Raw genomic sequence first — 16,623 nt, forward strand, 5'->3', positions numbered from 1 at the left:
CCCTTCCTCCATACCTCCTCATACGCTCCCCTCTCTCTCTCTCCCTTCCTCCATACCTCCTCATACGCTCCCCCTCTCTCTCTCTCTCCCTTCCTCCATACCTCCTCATACGCTCCCCCTCTCTCTCTCTCTCCCTTCCTCCATACCTCCTCATACACTCCCCCCTCTCTCTCTCCCTTCCTCCATATCTCGTCATACGCTCCCCCCCTCTCTCTCCCTTCCTCCATACCTCCTCATACGCTCCCCCCCTCTCTCTCCCTTCCTCCATATCTCGTCATACGCTCCCCCCTCTCTCTCTCCCTTCCTCCATACCTCCTCATACACTCCCCCCTCTCTCTCTCCCTTCCTCCATACCTCCTCATACGCTCCCCCTCTCTCTCTCTCTCCCTTCCTCCATACCTCCTCATACGCTCCCCCCTCTCTCTCTCCCTTCCTCCATACCTCCTCATACGCTCCTCTCTCTCTCTCTCCCTTCCTCCATACCTCCTCATACTCACCCTGTCCTCTCCCTTCTCTCTCCACCTCTCCTTTAGTTGTGACCCCGTCCCTCCAGTGATAGCTCTAACATCACATAGTTCTCAACACCATCGGCTCTGTTTACACCAGCGCTCCAAGGTCTCCAAGGTGACAGGAATACCGGCGTTCCAGGATCAGGTTGGTCCCAGACAGTGTGTGTATTCTGCCGGGTCGACCGGTGCGGGGCAGCACGGCAAGGGTGAGATTCCCATATCTCAAACACGTGCACAGGAACCATGCATACACACACACACACACACACACACACACACACACACCACACACATACGCACACGCACACACACACACATGCGCACACACACACACACGTTTGCTATACTCTGATTCCCATTCAAATCCTATTTTCCCTAACCGTTAAACCTAACCCTAATCTTAACCCTTAACCTTAACCCTAACCTTAACCCCTAACCATATTCCCAATCTTAAAGCTAACCCTAACCCTAATTCTAACCCTAAACGTAACCCCTAAGCCTAAAATAGCCTTTTTCCTTGTGGGGACCTGTGAATTGTCCCCAATTGTCAGAATGTTCCTTGTTTTACTATCGTTGTGAGGACTTCTGGTCCCTCTGCATGGTATAAATAGAGAATGCGTCTCTGAAAACCTCCAGCAGCAACGTGGCAGAGAGAAGGAACCAGCAGCAACGTGGCAGAGAGAAGGAACCAGCAGCAACGTGGCAGAGAGAAGGAACCAGCAGCAACGTGGCAGAGAGAAGGAACCAGCAGCAACGTGGCAGAGAGAAGGAACCAGGCATGTACAGAATGTTTTAATAAATAACAGCATCAACGACAACACAACAATGAAAGCTTGAATTCATGATGTATATATATATATACACACTTATTTTATATATATTCAAATTTGACTGTATAAACTATAAATATGTTATAAGTTAGAAGAACCAGGACTCTGACTGAGGTAGGGTGGGGGGAGGCGGTGAAGGGGGTGAGCCTGCTCGGGTATAGGAGGGTTAGGGTCAGGGTCAGGGGGGGTGGGTGGGTGGGTGGGTGGGTGGGTGTGTGTGTGTGGGTGTATGTGTGTGTGTGTGTGTATGTGTATATGTGTGTGTGTGTGTGTGTGTGTGTGTATGTGTGTGTGTGTATGTGTGTGTGTGTGTGTGTGTGTATGTGTGTGTATGTGTGTGTGTGTGTTTGTGTAGGAGGGGGGATTCGGAGCTGTATTGGCAATAAAGTTCTAGTTGCTGATTCAAGATTGTGTGTGTGTGACCCACAAGCCGGACCCATCCTCGACCCCGAGTGTTGGCCAATGATGGTGTGTGTACTGTATATGGGTCAGGGTTCATGGTCCATAGTCCCAGGGGTTGAAGGTCAGTGCCTCCAGGACTTGCGGCTGAGGACACACACACACGCTGCGTTGATGCGTATCAGCCTCCATGCCGTCTGCTCCTTGAACTTGGTGAGCGCGCGCACGTAGGTGTGTGTGTTGGTGCAGTAGGAGTTCCAGTGACGGCTGTCGATTCCGCGGCACCCTGCCTTGGCTCCTGCCTTGGCCCTGCCACCCCTAACTCCACCCCTAACTCCTCCCCCAGCCGCGCGGCAGGTGGTCTCGTAGAATAACTGTTTCTTCCGGACGTTGTCTATCTTCATTTCTGGTAGAACCTCCACCTCGTTGCCGTTGATGTCCGTGGCCTTGGTCAGGTTGCCCAACCACACGTTGATGCTGTCGCACACTGAGTATTCTCCCCTGTGCATGGGCTGCCCCCCCGCCCTCCTCCTCACCCTCACCCCACCACCCATCACCCTCCCGACTTCCTCCTCTCCCTCCTCCTCCTCCTCCCTCGTCTCCCCCCCCAGGCCGTGGTGAGAGGGGGGTACGTCGCTGAAGACGACGCGCGGTGAGGAGTGATAGCGCCGCTTGCTGAACAGTTTGGGGTCCACCTCCGGGATGGAAGGTGTAGAGGGGGAGCCTGTTTCAGAGAATCGCAGGGAAGAGCTCCTGTCCTGGGGTAGAGAGGCTGGCCTGTGGGCCTGTCTGGTCCGGCTGGGTCTCTGCTGAGTCTCCTTGCCTGCTGCTGGCTGCTCCTGCTGAGGTGACACTGAGAGGCGGGCCACCCGCTGCTGTTCTGCTCTGCCATTGGCTGCTGTGTGGTGTTCTGCGCTGTGGTTGGCTGCCACAGGGCCCAGGGCCCCTCCCATGTTCAGTACAGCCTGGACGCCAATCAGCAGGAGCGCCAGCGGCAACGACCTCATGGGCACACGTCCTGTCAACAACAACAGCAACATCAACACACATCCTGTCAACAACAACAAAAACAACATACGTGCAGTCAATGACAACAACAACAACAACAACATCCTGCCATAGTCACATGGACCTCATGGGACCGTTACGGATACCCCATAGAGATAGAGATAACCCTTATTTGCATGGACACTAACATTGAGGACAGTCAACTGGGTGGGACTTCCTATGGGTTAAAGAAGAATCAAACAATTCCATCCAGGTCATCAGGCAGGATCAGCCAAGGAACTCGTGAGCAAACATTCCGTAACTGCAGTAAATCACCAACCTTGGGTTTATACCTGTTCAGACTACATTTACATTTTAGTCGTTTAGCAGACGCTCTTATCCAGAGCGACTTACAGTTAGTGAGTGCATACATTTTTCATACTGGCCCCCCGTGGGAAACGAACCCACAACCTTGGCGTTGCAAGCGCCATGCTCTACCAACTGAGCTACAGGAGGCCTACAGGAGGGACATCACCCTCCAGGAGGCCTACAGGAGGGACAACACCCTCCAGGTGGCCTACAGGAGGGACAACACCCCCCAGGAGGCCTACAGGAGGGACAACACCCTCCAGGAGGCCTACAGGAGGGAATCACCATCCAGGTGGCCTACAGGAGGGAATCACCATCCAGGTGGCCTACAGGAGGGACAACACCCTCCAGGTGGCCTACAGGAGGGACAACACCCTCCAGGTGGCCTACAGGAGGGAATCACCCTCCAGGTGGCCTACAGGAGGGACAACACCCTCCAGGTGGCAGACTGAGCTACAGGAGGGAATCACCATCCAGGTGGCCTACAGGAGGGACAACACCCTCCAGGAGGCCTACAGGAGGGACAACACCCTCCAGGTGGCAGACTGAGCTACAGGAGGCCTACAGGAGGGACAACACCCTCCAGGTGGCCTACAGGAGGGACAACACCCTCCAGGTGGCCTACAGGAGGGACAACACCCTCCAGGTGGCAGACTGAGCTACAGGAGGGAATCACCATCCAGGTGGCCTACAGGAGGGACAACACCCTCCAGGAGGCCTACAGGAGGGAATCACCCTCCAGGTGGCCTACAGGAGGGACAACACCCTCCAGGTGGCAGACTGAGCTACAGGAGGGAATCACCATCCAGGTGGCCTACAGGAGGGACAACACCCTCCAGGAGGCCTACAGGAGGGACAACACCCTCCAGGTGGCAGACTGAGCTACAGGAGGCCTACAGGAGGGGCAACACCCTCCAGGAGGCCTACAGGAGGGACAACACCCTCCAGGAGGCCTACAGGAGGGACAACACCCTCCAGGAGGCCTACAGGAGGGACAACACCCTCCAGGTGGCCTACAGGAGGGACAACACCCTCCAGGTGGCCTACAGGAGGGACAACACCCTCCAGGTGGCAGACTGAGCTACAGGAGGGAATCACCATCCAGGTGGCCTACAGGAGGGACAACACCCTCCAGGAGGCCTACAGGAGGGACAACACCCTCCAGGTGGCCTACAGGAGGGAATCACCCTCCAGGTGGCCTACAGGAGGGACAACACCCTCCAGGTGGCAGACTGAGCTACAGGAGGGAATCACCATCCAGGTGGCCTACAGGAGGGACAACACCCTCCAGGAGGCCTACAGGAGGGACAACACCCTCCAGGTGGCAGACTGAGCTACAGGAGGGAATCACCATCCAGGTGGCCTACAGGAGGGACAACACCCTCCAGGAGGCCTACAGGAGGGACAATACCCTCCAGGTGGCAGACTGAGCTACAGGAGGCCTACAGGAGGGACAACACCCTCCAGGTGGCCTACAGGAGGGACATCACCATCCAGGTGGCCTACAGGAGGGAAATCACCCTCCAGGAGGCAGTATGCACCCTTTCAGTTTGTTCACCTTTTAATAGAAGTAGTGGAAGAGAATGGACTACTTCAAAATGGAAATGGCCTTAATGGCGCTGCACATGCATCGTAATGGGATAGATACAAAAACGTGTCATCTAACAAAGTCTATGGATACCCTTAACATTTATGTGTGTGTGTGTGTGTGTGTGTGTGTGTGTGTGTGTGTGTGTGTGTGTGTGTTGACGTGTTTAACTATTCTTGTGGGGACCAGAAGTCCCAACTGGGGACATTTTGTTGGTCCCCACAAGGTGAAATGCTATTTCTATTTCTAGGGGGTTTAGTGTTAAGGTTCGAATTCTATTTTGTAAAGACTTACGCCATGTTAAGGTTCGAGATGGGGTTAGAATTAGGTTTAGAATTAGGTTTAGAATTAGAATTAGGTTTAGAGTTAGAATTAGGTTTAGGGTTAGAATTAGGTTTAGGGTTAGGAGTTAGATTTAGGGTTAGAATTAGGATTAGGGTTAGGTTTAGGGTTAGAATTAGGTTTAGGGTTAGAATTAGGTTTAGGTTTAGGAGTTAGGGTTAGAATTAGGTTTAGGGTTAGGAGTTAGGGTTAGAATTAGGTTTAGGGTTAGGAGTTAGGGTTAGAATTAGGTTTAGGGTTAGGAGTTAGGGTTAGAATTAGGTTTAGGGTTAGGAGCTAGTGTTAGAATTAGGTTTAGCGTTAGGAGTTAGGGTTAGTTTTAGGGTTAGGGTTAGGAGTTAGGGTTAGTTTTAGGGTCAGGGTTAAGGTTAGGTTTTTGGGTTAAGGTTAGGGTTAGGGTTAAGGTAAGAGTACAGGTTAGGGAAAATAGGATTTTGAACGGGACTGAATTGTGTGTCCCCATAAGGTTAGCTGGACAAGACTATGTGTCACCATAAGGTTAGCTGGACAAGACTGTGTGTGTGTGTGTGTGTGTGCATGTGCATGCGCGTACGTATGTGTGTGTGTGTATGTGTGTGTGCGTGCGTGCGTGCGTTGGACTGAAAGAAGAAATACAGGATGTATATTTGGTCCTCACGTTGCACTCTAAAGTTCACTCCCTAAAGCCTCCAACCCTTAACCCTCCAACCCTTAACCCTCCAACCCTTAACCCTCCAACCCTCCAACCCTCCAACCCTTAACCCTCCAACCCTTAACCCTCCAACCCATAACCCTCCAACCCTTAACCCTCCAACCCATAACCCTCCAACCCTTAACCCTCCAACCCTTAACCCTCCAACCCTTAACCCTCCAACCCTTAACCCTCCAACCCATAACCCTCCAACCCTTAACCCTCCAACCCATAACCCTCCAACCCATAACCCTCCAACCCTTAACCCTCCAACCCATAACCCTCCAACCCTTAACCCTCCAACCCATAACCCTCCAACCCATAACCCTCCAACCCTCCAACCCTTAACCCTCCAACCCATAACCCTCCAACCCATAACCCTCCAACCCATAACCCTCCAACCCATAACCCTCCAACCCTTAACCCTCCAACCCATAACCCTCCAACCCATAACCCTCCAAACCTTAACCCTCCAACCCTTAACCCTCCAACCCTTAACCCTCCAACCCTCCAACCCTCCAACCCTCCAACCCTTAACCCTCCAACCCATAACCCTCCAACCCATAACCCTCCAACCCATAACCCTCCAACCCATAACCCTCCAACCCTCCAACCCTTAACCCTCCAACCCATAACCCTCCAACCCATAACCCTCCAACCCATAACCCTCCAACCCTTAACCCTCCAACCCATAACCCTCCAACCCTTAACCCTCCAACCCATAACACTCCAACCCATAACCCTCCAACCCTTAACCCTCCAACCCTTAACCCTCCAACCCTTAACCCTCCAACCCTCCAACCCTTAACCCTCCAACCCATAACCCTCCAACCCATAACCCTCCAACCCATAACCCTCCAACCCATAACCCTCCAACCCTTAACCCTCCAACCCATAACCCTCCAACCCTTAACCCTCCAACCCATAACCCTCCAACCCTCCAACCCTTAACCCTCCAACCCATAACCCTCCAACCCATAACCCTCCAACCCATAACCCTCCAACCCATAACCCTCCAACCCTTAACCCTCCAACCCATAACCCTCCAACCCATAACCCTCCAACCCTTAACCCTCCAACCCTTAACCCTCCAACCCTTAACCCTCCAACCCACAACCCTCCAACCCATAACCCTCCAACCCATAACCCTCCAACCCATAACCCTCCAACCCTCCAACCCTCCAACCCTTAACCCTCCAACCCATAACCCTCCAACCCATAACCCTCCAACCCTTAACCCTCCAACCCTCCAACCCTTAACCCTCCAACCCATAACCCTCCAACCCATAACCCTCCAACCCTTAACCCTCCAACCCATAACCCTCCAACCCTTAACCCTCCAACCCATAACCCTCCAACCCATAACCCTCCAACCCTCCAACCCTTAACCCTACAACCCATAACCCTCCAACCCTCCAACCCTTAACCCTCCAACCCATAACCCTCCAACCCATAACCCTCCAACCCATAACCCTCCAACAATTAACCCTCCAACCCATAACCCTCCAACCCATAACCCTCCAACCCTTAACCCTCCAACCCTTAACCCTCCAACCCTTAACCCTCCAACCCTTAACCCTCCAACCCATAACCCTCCAACCCTCCAACCCTTAACCCTCCAACCCTTAACCCTTAACCCTCCAACCCATAACCCTCCAACCCTCCAACCCTTAACCCTCCAACCCTTAACCCTCCAACCCTTAACCCTCCAACCCATAACCCTCCAACCCTTAACCCTCCAACCCTTAACCCTCCAACCCTTTGTGCACTCCTGTGTGTGTGTTGGAGTGTGTGTGTGTTTAGGCCTACCTTTGGAAGGTGTCCAGGTAAAGTGTTAGCTCTGTGAAGCCCTCTAAAGCCAGACTCCACTACAGACTCCAATCACACCTGCCATCAGGACCACCCTGCACCAGCTCTCTCTCTCTGAAACACACAGTGAGATATCACACACACGTGCACACACGCACGCACAAACACACACACACACACACACACACACACACACACACACACACACACACACACACACACACACACACACACACACACACACACACACACACACACACACACAGACTGTTAATTACAGTTTTTGCCCATTGCTTACACACTAAAACCGAATGCTTAGACCAAAGCCTCAATACCTAAACTTCTTGTAGCATACCTTGAACACAGTGTAACAATAGCTTAAACACAATGTCAACTTTGCACTTTGTTTGACTGTAAGCTAGGTTCAGGACTGTTGCTGCCACCATGGACTGTAAGATGGGTTCAGGACTGTTGATGCCACCATGGACTGTAAGCTAGGTTCAGGACTGTTGCTGCCACTATGGACTGTAAGCTAGGTTCAGGACTGTTGCTGCCACTATGGACTGTAAACTAGGTTCAGGACTGTTGCTGCCACCATGGACTGTAAGCTAGGTTCAGGACTGTTGCTGCCACCATGGACTGTAAGCTAGGTTCAGGACTGTTGCTGCCACCATGGACTGTAAGCTAGGTTCAGGACTGTTGCTGCCATCATGGACTGTAAGCTAGGTTCAGGACTGTTGCTGCCATCATGGACTGTAAGCTAGGTTCAGGACTGCTGCTGCCACCATGGACTGTAAGCTAGGTACAGGACTGTTGCTGCCACCATGGACTGTAAGATGGGTTCAGGACTGTTGATGCCACCATGGACTGTAAGCTAGGTACAGGACTGTTGCTGCCATCATGGACTGTAAACTAGGTTCAGGACTGTTGCTGCCCCCATGGACTGTAAACTACAGTAGGTTCAGGACTGTTGCTGCCACCATGGACTGTAAGCTAGGTTCAGGACTGTTGCTGCCACCATGGACTGTAAACTAGGTTCAGGACTGTTGCTGCTACCATGGACTGTAAGATGGGTTCAGGACTGTTGATGCCACCATGGACTGTAAGCTAGGTTCAGGACTGTTGCTGCCACCATGGACTGTAAACTAGGTTCAGGACTGTTGCTGCTACCATGGACTGTAAGATGGGTTCAGGACTGTTGATGCCACCATGGACTGTAAGCTAGGTTCAGGACTGTTGCTGCCACCATGGACTGTAAACTAGGTTCAGGACTGTTGCTGCTACCATGGACTGTAAGATGGGTTCAGGACTGTTGATGCCACCATGGACTGTAAGCTAGGTTCAGGACTGTTGCTGCCACCATGGACTGTAAACTAGGTTCAGGACTGTTGCTGCTACCATGGACTGTAAGCTAGGTTCAGGACTGTTGCTGCCACCATGGACTGTAAGCAAGGTTCAGGACTATTGCTTCCACCATGGACTGTAAGCTAGGTACAGGACTGTTGCTGCCACCATGGACTGTAAGCTAGGTACAGGACTGTTGCTGCCACCATGGACTGTAAGCTAGGTACAGGACTGTTGCTGCCACCATGGACTGTAAGATGGGTTCAGGACTGTTGCAGCCCCCATCGACTGTAAACTACAGTAGGTTAAAGACTGTTGCTGCCACCATGGGACTGTAAGCTAGGTTCAGGACTGTTGCTGCCACCATGGACTGTAAACTAGGTTCAGGACTGTTGCTGCTACCATGGACTGTAAGCTAGGTTCAGGACTGTTGCTGCCACCATGGACTGTAATCTAGGTTCAGGACTGTTGCAGCCCCCATCGACTGTAAACTACAGTAGGTTAAAGACTGTTGCTGCCACCATGGGACTGTAAGCTAGGTTCAGGACTGTTGCTGCCACCATGGACTGTAAACTAGGTTCAGGACTGTTGCTGCTACCATGGACTGTAAGCTAGGTTCAGGACTGTTGCTGCCACCATGGACTGTAAGCAAGGTTCAGGACTGTTGCTTCCACCATGGACTGTAAGCTAGGTACAGGACTGTTGCTGCCACCATGGACTGTAAGCTAGGTACAGGACTGTTGCTGCCACCATGGACTGTAAGCTAGGTACAGGACTGTTGCTGCCACCATGGACTGTAAGCTAGGTACAGGACTGTTGCTGCCACCATGGACTGTAAGATGGGTTCAGGACTGTTGATGCCACCATGGACTGTAAGCTAGGTACAGGACTGTTGCTGCCATCATGGACTGTAAACTAGGTTCAGGACTGTTGCTGCCACCATGGACTGTAAGCTAGGTACAGGACTGTTGCTGCCACCATGGACTGTAAGCAAGGTTCAGGACTGTTGCTTCCACCATGGACTGTAAACTAGGTTCAGGACTGTTGCTGCTACCATGGACTGTAAGCTAGGTTCAGGACTGTTGCTGCCACCATGGACTGTAAACTAGGTTCAGGACTGTTGCTGCCACCATGGATTGTAAACTAGGTTCAGGACTGTTGCTGCCACCATGGACTGTAAGGTAGGTTCAGGACTGTTGCTGCCACCATGGACTGTAAGCTAGGTTCAGGACTGTTGCTGCCACCATGGACTGTAAGCTAGGTTCAGGACTGTTGCTGCCACCGTTGACTGTAAACTGGCACATCGGTCAGCATGCAAATGAGGAGATGGAGCAGGAATCCAGGTTTAGGGGAATTTATTACACACACACACAGGAACGAACAGATGCACATCGGGGGGAGGATTTTGAATGGAAGATTTTAGGGCTTGTAAGGCCGGTGGGAATGTTAGGAAGGATTTGTTAGACGTTGTGAATTGTAAGGCCTTGGTAATAGTATGGGATGTGGATAACAAGGATGTGGTTTTTCTCAGTCATGGAAGGAGGAAGGCCAGGGTCATCACCAAGCAACTGAAAGGGGTCAAAAAGGTAGAGGAGAGGTTATTTGGGAGTGGGAACAGGTGTGGAGGAAAGGTGCGTGGCCTAGGGTAAAGGTAGAGGAGAGGTTATTTGGGAGTGGGAACAGGTGTGGAGGAAAGGTGCGTGGCCTAGGGTAAAGGTAGAGGAGAGGTTATTTGGGAGTGGGAACAGGTGTGGAGGAAAGGTGCGTGGCCTAGGGTAAAGGTAGAGGAGAGGTTATTTGGGAGTGGGAACAGGTGTGGAGGAAAGGTGCGTGGCCGGGGGTAAAGGTAGAGGAGAGGTTATTTGGGAGTGGGAACAGGTGTGGAGGAAAGGTGCGTGGCCTAGGGGTAAAGGTAGAGGAGAGGTTATTTGGGAGTGGGAACAGGTGTGGAGGAAAGGTGCGTGGCCTAGGAAAATTGGAAGCAATTGAAAGCCTGTAGGAGTGGCATGACCAACAGATATTGTTACTTGACTAAAACAGAGACTTGATTTAGCATTTTCATTTGTGATTCAGAGACTGAGCCTTTACATTAACTTAACAGTTGATTGTAGTTTGATTTTGTATGCCAGCAGATTCATTTGTGTTACACATCATTCTTTACATTCATGCCCTCCCTAGCACCATTGGGTGCTGGCTGACCATCATAGAATGTCTCAGGGAATGTAGCCTGGAACAGGACCAGCTAGCTAGCCTTTCCCTTCCTGACCCAAACCCAGGACTGTCCCGGACCGCTCTTCACTCAGCTAGCTAGCCTTTCCCTTCCTGACCCAAACCCAGGACTGTCCCGGACCGCTCTTCACTCAGCTAGCTAGCCTTTCCCTTCCTGACCCAAACCCAGGACTGTCCTGGACCACTCTTCACTCAGCTAGCTAGCCTTTCCCTTCCTGACCCAAACCCAGGACTGTCCTGGACCACTCTTCACTCAGCTAGCTAGCCTTTCCCTTCCTGACCCAAACCCAGGACTGTCCTGGACCACTCTTCACTCAGCTAGCCAGCCTTTCCCTTCCTGACCCTAGGGATTAACCCAGGACTGTCCCGGACCGCTCTTCACTCAGCTAGCTAGCCTTTCCCTTCCTGACCCTAGGGATTAACCCAGGACTGTCCCGGACCGCTCTTCACTCAGCTAGCCAGCCTTTCCCTTCCTGACCCAAACCCAGGACTGTCCTGGACCACTCTTCACTCAGCTAGCTAGCCTTTCCCTTCCTGACCCAAACCCAGGACTGTCCCGGACCGCTCTTCACTCAGCTAGCCAGCCTTTCCCTTCCTGACCCAAACCCAGGACTGTCCTGGACCACTCTTCACTCAGCTAGCTAGCCTTTCCCTTCCTGACCCAAACCCAGGACTGTCCCGGACCGCTCTTCACTCAGCTAGCTAGCCTTTAACTTCCTGATCCTAGGGATTAACCCAGGACTGTCCCGGACCGCTCTTCACTCAGATAGCTAGCTAGCCTTTCCCTTCCTGACCCTAGGGATTAACCCAGGACTGTCCCGGACCGCTCTTCACTCAGCTAGCCAGCCTTTCCCTTCCTGACCCTAGGGATTAACCCAGGACTGTCCCGGACCACTCTTCACTCAGCTAGCTAGCCTTTCCCTTCCTGACCCAAACCCAGGACTGTCCCGGACCGCTCTTCACTCAGCTAGCTAGCCTTTCCCTTCCTGACCCAAACCCAGGACTGTCCCAGACCGCTCTTCACTCAGCTAGCCAGCCTTTCCCTTCCTGACCCTAGGGATTAACCCAGGACTGTCCCGGACCACTCTTCACTCAGCTAGCTAGCCTTTCCCTTCCTGACCCAAACCCAGGACTGTCCCGGACCGCTCTTCACTCAGCTAGCTAGCCTTTCCCTTCCTGACCCAAACCCAGGACTGTCCCGGACCGCTCTTCACTCAGCTAGCTAGCCTTTCCCTTCCTGACCCTAGGGGTTAACCCAGGACTGTCCCGGACCGCTCTTCACTCAGCTAGCCAGCCTTTCCCTTCCTGACCCTAGGGATTAACCCAGGACTGTCCCGGAGCGCTCTTCACTCAGCTAGCCAGCCTTTCACTTCCTGACCCTAGGGATTAACCCAGGACTGTCCCGGACCGCTCTTCACTCAGCTAGCTAGCCTTTCCCTTCCTGACCCTAGGGATTAACCCAGGACTGTCCCGGACCGCTCTTCACTCAGCTAGCCAGCCTTTCCCTTCCTGACCCTAGGTGTTAACCCAGGACTGTCCCGGACCGCTCTTCACTCAGCTAGCCAGCCTTTCACTTCCTGACCCTAGGGATTAACCCAGGACTGTCCCGGACCGCTCTTCACTCAGCTAGCTAGCCTTTCACTTCCTGACCCTAGGGATTAACCCAGGACTGTCCCGGACCGCTCTTCACTCAGCAAGCCAGCCTTTCACTTCCTGACCCTAGGGGTTAACCCAGGACTGTCCCGGACCGCTCTTCACTCAGCTAGCTAGCCTTTCCCTTCCTGACCCTAGGGATTAACACAGGACTGTCCCGGACCGCTCTTCACTCAGCTAGCCAGCCTTTCCCTTCCTGACCCTAGGGATTAACCCAGGACTGTCCCGGACCGCTCTTCACTCAGCTAGCTAGCCTTTCCCTTCCTGACCCTAGGGATTAACACAGGACTGTCCCGGACCGCTCTTCACTCAGCTAGCTAGCCTTTCCCTTCCTGACCCTAGGGGTTAACCCAGGACTGTCCCGGACCGCTCTTCACTCAGCTAGCTAGCCTTTCCCTTCCTGACCCTAGGGATTAACCCAGGACTGTCCCAGACCGCTCTTCACTCAGCTAGCTAGCCTTTCCCTTCCTGACCCTAGGGATTAACCCAGGACTGTCCCGGACCGCTCTTCACTCAGCTAGCCAGCCTTTCCCTTCCTGACCCTAGGTGTTAACCCAGGACTGTCCCGGACCGCTCTTCACTCAGCTAGCCAGCCTTTCACTTCCTGACCCTAGGGATTAACCCAGGACTGTCCCGGACCGCTCTTCACTCAGCTAGCTAGCCTTTCCCTTCCTGACCCTAGGGATTAACCCAGGACTGTCCCGGACCGCTCTTCACTCAGCTAGCTAGCCAGCCTTTCACTTCCTGACCCTAGGGATTAACCCAGGACTGTCCCGGACCGCTCTTCACTCAGCTAGCTAGCCAGCCTTTCCCTTCCTGACCCTAGGGGTTAACCCAGGACTGTCCCGGACCGCTCTTCACTCAGCTAGCTAGCCTTTCCCTTCCTGACCCTAGGGATTAACCCAGGACTGTCCCGGACCACTCTTCACTCAGCTAGCCAGCCTTTCCCTTCCTGACCCTAGGGATTAACCCAGGACTGTCCCGGACCGCTCTTCACTCAGCTAGCCAGCCTTTCCCTTCCTGACCCTAGGGATTAACCCAGGACTGTCCCGGACCACTCTTCACTCAGCTAGCCAGCCTTTCCCTTCCTGACCCTAGGGATTAACCCAGGACTGTCCCGGACCGCTCTTCACTCTTAACCCTTCACCCGGGAAATTACTACATTTTCTCCCAATGTTACACTAATGCAATTCCACAAAATACACAACATGCGCAGCAGTAGATTGGCAAAAAATAAAACAGCACATTATCCAAACAGGTTGTCATGGAAGCCTTCAGCCTAGCCTATTTAAGTCACCATGAATTCAAAGCTTGTAATTGGCACTGCCGGACTGCACACGAGACACAAATGCAGTTTAGAGTTCTCATCAGAACAGAACATTCGATCCCAGTCCAACCAAAGCCCGGTGAGCTGAAGCCCGAGCCCAGGTCTGGACCGACATCAGATAAATTAAATGAGCCCGAACCCGAAAAAAGGCAGATTTCTAGAAAACAGTGGACTATATTGATTTAAACTGGTGTTGAGAACAACGCGGTGGAAACGGGCGGCAGCGGAGTGAGGAGATGAGGAAACAGCCATTGGGCCTAGAAAAAGCCCAGAGAGGAACACTCACCTTAGTTACTATGGGAATAAATATCACTGAATGATGAACATGTTGTAATAAAGTAGGTCAATGCAATTGAAGGCATGATTAAAATTATTCTTTATACTGAAATTCCCTAAGTCATATCCAACTGTTATACCAATTTACAGCAATAGTGATGTGGTCACCTGGATGATCATTTCAGCTTTGATTGGGACAGCATCATCGTTCTGCTTTTAGCTCGTTTTCACACAGGCTCGTTTGCTTTAGTTCGAATCAGAGTTTGGTTATTTGTTACATTGTATATATTTTTTTTAATTTGGTCTGGTCGGTTTCACACTGCCACATTTTATAGAGCGCCATCGTTTGAAAAACAAAGCCATGTGTTCGTGCAAGTCATTCTCTTATTGGACAGAATAGGGACAGAGTCCCACACCCCACCAATCATGCATCACCAGATGTTACAACCATCTACTTTTAATATGGTGCTCCTGCCAACAAAGAACCCTCAATGAAACAGCTGAGCAATATGAGAGCTTGTCCCGACTGCGTGTATAATGTGGTGCTTCACTATCACAGCAGTAGATGTGTTGCTAGCCCCGGATAGTGCTGCTTCACTACCACAGCAGTAGATGTGCTGCTAGCCCCAGATAGTGCTGCTTCACTACCACAGCAGTAGATGTGATGCTAGCCCCAGATAGTGCTGCTTCACTATCACAGCAGTAGATGTGTTGCTAGCCCCAGATAGTGCTGCTTCACTACCACAGCAGTAGATGTGTTGCTAGCCCCAGATAGTGCTGCTTCACTACCACAGCAGTAGATGTGTTGCTAGCCCCAGATAGTGCTGCTTCACTATCACAGCAGTAGATGTGCTGCTAGCCCCAGATAGTGCTGCTTCACTACCACAGCAGTAGATGTGCTGCTAGCCCCGGATAGTGCTGCTTCACTATCACAGCAGTAGATGTGTTGCTAGCCCCAGATAGTGCTGCTTCACTACCACAGCAGTAGATGTGTTGCTAGCCCCAGATAGTGCTGCTTCACTACCACAGCAGTATATGTGTTGCTAGCCCCAGATAGTGCTGCTTCACTACCACAGCAGTATATGTGTTGCTAGCCCCAGATAGTGCTGCTTCACTACCACAGCAGTAGATGTGTTGCTAGCCCCGGATAGTGCTGCTTCACTATCACAGCAGTAGATGTGTTGCTAGCCCCAGATAGTGCTGCTTCACTACCACAGCAGTATATGTGTTGCTAGCCCCAGATAGTGCTGCTTCACTACCACAGCAGTAGATGTGTTGCTAGCCCCAGATAGTGCTGCTTCACTACCACAGCAGTAGATGTGTTGCTAGCCCCAGATAGTGCTGCTTCACTACCACAGCAGTAGATGTGTTGCTAGCCCCAGATAGTGCTGCTTCACTACCACAGCAGTAGATGTGTTGCTAGCCCCAGATAGTGCTGCTTCACTATCACAGCAGTAGATGTGTTGCTAGCCCCAGATAGTGCTGCTTCACTACCACAGCAGTAGATGTGTTGCTAGCCCCGGATAGAGAAAGCTGACGCGTTCATTCCATTGTATAGCGACGCTGGACGTTTTACATGCAAGACCTATCAGGTAATCAATGATGATCTGATGATAATATTAAACTGCCCCATCTGACAGACCAGGTTGTTCTAATAATAGGATCAATTGCTATTGACTATTATGTCTTAGGCCATTTGAAACTAAATTAAAACATAATTTGACTATAATCGATTTAGAAAACTACAATAGTGAATCAAGACTATCAATCAATCACTTATGTGAATCAAAATGATCTGATGTAGCCTACTCTACTAACTGCATTGTTGCCAATTGTTGCAAACACCTTCATTAGCCTTGAAAGAATACTTAACAAAAATATATACTTATTTATCTTTCACCTACTTCCAAAGGAGCATCTGGACCCATACCCCTTCATGTGACTGGTGGCAGCATGTGAGTGACATCTGGACTGACAGAGAATGGCTCCTCAATTTCAGGATGAGAAGAGGGCACCTTCCCGTGATGTTCTTTGGCCCAATCTGACTCACCACAATACTAACTGCAGACAGACAGTCCCTGTTGTCACGCCCTGGCTCTGGGACTCTGTTATGTTGAGCCAGGGTGTGTTGTTTCTATGTGTTGGTGTTCTAGGGTCTTTATCTAGCTCATGTGTTTCTGTGTTGGCCGGGGTGGTTCTCAATCAGAGGCAACGAGTGTCAGCTGTTGCTTGTTGTCTCTGATTGGGAACCATACTTAGGCAGCCTGTTTTGCCACAGTGGTTGTGGGATC

At 51.7% G+C, this 16,623-nt stretch overlaps 1 protein-coding gene across 1 annotated transcript; it reads right to left on the reverse strand.

Annotated features, from left to right (window-relative positions):
• Positions 1–1,674: 1,674 nt before the first annotated feature.
• Positions 1,675–7,561, reverse strand: LOC311119496 (nerve growth factor-like). Its single transcript, XM_084194176.1, has 2 exons — positions 7,504–7,561; positions 1,675–2,756 (listed from the first exon to the last, which is right to left on the reverse strand). The coding sequence occupies exon 2, from the start codon at positions 2,743–2,745 to the stop codon at positions 1,864–1,866; it is 882 nt and encodes a 293-aa protein (XP_084050302.1). The 5' UTR covers positions 2,746–2,756; positions 7,504–7,561; the 3' UTR covers positions 1,675–1,863.
• Between the last annotated feature and the right edge of the window lie 9,062 nt (positions 7,562–16,623).

This window comes from Coregonus lavaretus (assembly GCF_964263955.1).
Source record: "Coregonus lavaretus genome assembly, contig: HAP1_SCAFFOLD_3675, whole genome shotgun sequence".
Lineage (NCBI taxonomy): Eukaryota > Metazoa > Chordata > Actinopteri > Salmoniformes > Salmonidae > Coregonus > Coregonus lavaretus.